The 3,706-nt window shown below is 49.7% G+C and overlaps 1 protein-coding gene across 1 annotated transcript in view; it reads left to right on the top strand.

Annotated features, from left to right (window-relative positions):
• The window catches only part of OLFML2A (olfactomedin like 2A), a 35,864-nt gene that overhangs the window by 7,347 nt on the left and 24,811 nt on the right, over nt 1–3,706 (top strand). Inside the window, exon 2 of the mRNA XM_017548351.2 lies at nt 1,323–1,586. Within this exon, the coding sequence (XP_017403840.1) occupies nt 1,323–1,586 (264 nt within the window). The remainder of the gene's footprint in view (nt 1–1,322; nt 1,587–3,706) is intronic.

Raw genomic sequence — 3,706 nt, 5'->3', positions numbered from 1 at the left:
TTTTTTTGAGATGGAGTCTCACTCTGTCACCCAGGCTGGAGTGCAGTGGTGCAATCTCGGCTCACTGCAACCTCTGCCTCCCAGGTTCAAGTGATTCTCCTGTCTCAGCCTCCCAAATAGTTGGGATTACCGGCATGTGCCACCACACCCACCTAATTTTTGTATTTTTAGGAGAGATGTGGTCTCACCTTTTTGGCCAGGCTGGTCTTGAACTCCTGACCTCAAGTGATCTGCCCGCCTCAGCCTCCCAAAGTGCTGGAATTACAGGCATGAGCCACCACGCCCAGCCCTACATTCCTTTTTGTGGCTGTATAATATTTCTCTATTCAGCTGATGCACATTTGGGTTGTTTCTACCTCGTGGCTACCTCGAATAATGCTGCTATGCACATTCATTTCCAAGTCTTTGTTTGGTTACCCGTTTTCCATTCTCTTGGGTATATACCCAGGAGTAGGATTACTGGGTCTTCTGGGAATTTTATGTTTAACTTATTGAGGAATCGCCAAACTTTTTCATAGGGCTATTAATATTTAAATTGCCAATCCAGGTGAGGCTGCTCATATTGTAATCCCAGAACTTGCTTTTTTGCCTAGGCAGGAGGATCACTTGTGGCCAGGAGTTCAAGACCAGCCTGGGCAACATAGTGAGACCACATTTCTACAAAAAATTTAAAAATTAGCTGAGGGTGGTGTTATGCACCTATAATCTCAGCTACCTGGGAGGCTGATGTGGGAGGATTGCTTGAGCCCAGGAGTTTGAGGTTACAGTGAGCTATAATCCCACCACATTGTTCCAACCTGGGCAAAACAGCAAGACCCTCTGTCTACAAAAAAAACCAAGTCAAAACAAAAAGATGGCATAGTGGCTTATGCCTGTAATCCTAGCACTTTGGGAAATGGAAAGGGGAGAATCACTTGAGCTCAGGAGTTCAAGACTAACCTGAGAAACCCCATCTTTACGAAATTATATGGACATGGTGGTGCATGCCTGTAGTCCTGGCTACTAGGGAGGCTAAGGTGGGAGGGTCACTTAAGCCTGGGAGGTCAAGGCTGCAGTGAGCCATGATCAGGCCACTGCACTCCAGCCTGGGCAATAGAGAGAGACCCTGTCTTTAAAAATACACACATATACACACACACACACACACACACACAGAAAGTTATTATTATAAGGCCTCCACCACCTCTAATTGCACCCCCTCCCACCCATCAAACACCCTCATCCAAAGGCTGGCTGGCTAGCTGGCTTCTGCCATCTCTCCCTTCCTCCCTGCCATAGGACTACCCAGCAACTCACTGGAGCCCCCTTGCCACCCCCAACAGGTGTTTGGGGACCTGGACCAGGTGAGGATGACCTCGGAGGGCTCTGACTGCCGCTGCAAGTGCATCATGCGGCCCCTGAGCAAGGACGCGTGCAGCCGGGTACGCAGCGGGCGGGCGCGCGTGGAGGACTTCTACACGGTGGAGACCGTGAGCTCGGGCACTGACTGCCGCTGCTCCTGTACTGCACCTCCCTCCTCGCTCAACCCCTGTGAGAACGAGTGGAAGATGGAGAAACTCAAAAAGCAGGCGCCCGAACTCCTCAAGGTAGATATGGTGGGGTGATGGTGGGAGTAAGGGCCGATCATGAGCTGGAGACTGCTGTCCTGCCAATGAAAATTCCACACACTTGGTGAGGCGGGTGCTGTGACCACCCCATTTCACAGGTAAGGAAGCTGAGGCTCTCTGAGGGGAAGCCACTTCTTGCCAGTGACAGAGGCAGGATTTTTCTGCTAGTTTATCACCTATTCCAGTCTCCTGTATTTTACCCAAACCAATTCAACCGTCGACACCTAGCTGTATTTTAAATTTAAATTTTGTGGCAGTACTTTGTTTTGATTTTATTTTGTTTTTTTTTTATTTATTTTTGAGACAGAGTCTCACTCTGTTGCCCAGTCTGGAGTGAAGTGGCACAATCTCAGCTCACTGCTACCTCTGCCCCCCCCACAGGGTTCAAGCGATTCTCCTGCCCCAGCCTCCCGAGTGGCTGGGACTACAGACATGCACCACCACACCCAGCTAACTTTATTTGTATTTTTAGTAGAGACAGGGTTTCATCATATTGGCCAGGCTGATCTTGAACTCCTGACCTCAAGTGACCCACCCACCTTGGCCTCCCAAAGTGCTAGGATTACAAGTGTGACCCACCATGCCTGGCCTTCTCTGAGTTCTTTTTGTTTTTTTCTTTTTGAGATTTGCTCTGTCTCCCAGACTGGAGTGCGATCTCAGCTCACTGTAACCTCCACATCCCGAATTAAGGTGATTCTCCTGCCTCAGCCTCCCGAGTAGCTGGGACTACAGGTGCCAACCACCATACCTGGCTAATTTTTTTTTGTATTTTTAGTAGAGATGGGGTTTCACCATATTGGCCAGGCTGGTCTCGAACTACTGACCTTGTGTTCCACCCGCCTCGGCCTCCCAGAGTGCTGGGATTATAGGCGAGAGCCACCACGCCTGGCCTTCTCTGAGTTCTGAAACCATTCTGTGAAATATAGGATCATCATCATGGGGAGGTGAGAAAACTGAAGCTTCTAGAACTTAGGTAACTTACCCAACCTCACATAATGACAGGCAGCCTCCAATCTATGCCATACTTTTGGGCAAATTAGAAACCCTCAGCCGGGCGTGGTGGCTCACACCCGTAATCCCAGCACTTTGGGAGGCTGAGGCAGGTGGATCACCCGAGGTCAGGAGTTTGACACCAGCCTGGCCAACATGGTGAAACCCTGTCTCTACTAAAAATACAAACAAGTATCTAGGTGTGGTAGCAGGTACCTATAATCCCAGCTACTCAGGAAGCCGAGGCAGGAGAATTGCTTGAACCTGGGAGGCAGAAGTTGCAGTGAGCTGAGATCGTGCCACTGCACTCCAGCCTGGACAGCAGAGCAAGACTTGGTCTCAAAAAACAAACAAACAAACAAACAAACAAAACAAGAGGGTCTGGGCATAGTGGCTCATGCCTGTAACCCCAGCACTTGGGAGGCTGAGGCAGGTAGATCACGAAGTCAAGTGATCGAGCCCATGCTGGTCAACATGGTGAAACCCCACCTCTATTAAAAATACAAAAATTAGCTGGATATGGTGGCGCGTGCCTGTAGTCCCAGCTACTCGGGAGGCTGAGGCAGGAGAATTGCTTAAACCCAGGAGGCAGAGGTTGCAGTGAGCCAGGATCGTGCCATTGCGCTCCAGCCTGGGCAACAAGAGCAAAACTCCATCTCAAAAAAACAAAAAAAGGAAATAAGAAACCCTCAGCCCCCCCCCCAATAGGAAGGTGAGAAGAGGCACTATCTCTGAGCAACACACACCCATACTGGGGCCCCCACCAGGACCCATGCCTTGGTCTCAAAAAAAATAAAAAGAAAACAAGAAACTCTCAGCCCCCCATAGGAAGATGAGAAGAGGCACCACCTCTGGGCAAAACATCCCCATACCAGCGCCTCCCTACCAGGACCCATGGCTTAGTCAGACATGTCTGGGATAGACCTCAGTCCCCACAGCCAGTGGGCACCTTCATGCCATTTGTACTATGCTCAGATAGGTGCTCAGTGGGTCTGGTGGAGCTAAGATTTGAACCCAGGTCCTGGGTGTCCAGAGCATGAGTTCTAAACCACCTTGCTTTCCTGTCTTCCTTTTTGTAAAGAAACAGATTATTTGGTGTCTTTTTGTTT

The sequence above is a fragment of the Cebus imitator genome, unplaced genomic scaffold (assembly GCF_001604975.1).
Source record: "Cebus imitator isolate Cc_AM_T3 unplaced genomic scaffold, Cebus_imitator-1.0 Scaffold206, whole genome shotgun sequence".
In the NCBI taxonomy this organism is placed as follows: Eukaryota; Metazoa; Chordata; class Mammalia; order Primates; family Cebidae; genus Cebus; species Cebus imitator.
Note: the sequence above shows the minus strand (reverse complement) of the source record. Positions and strands in the feature narration are given on the sequence as shown.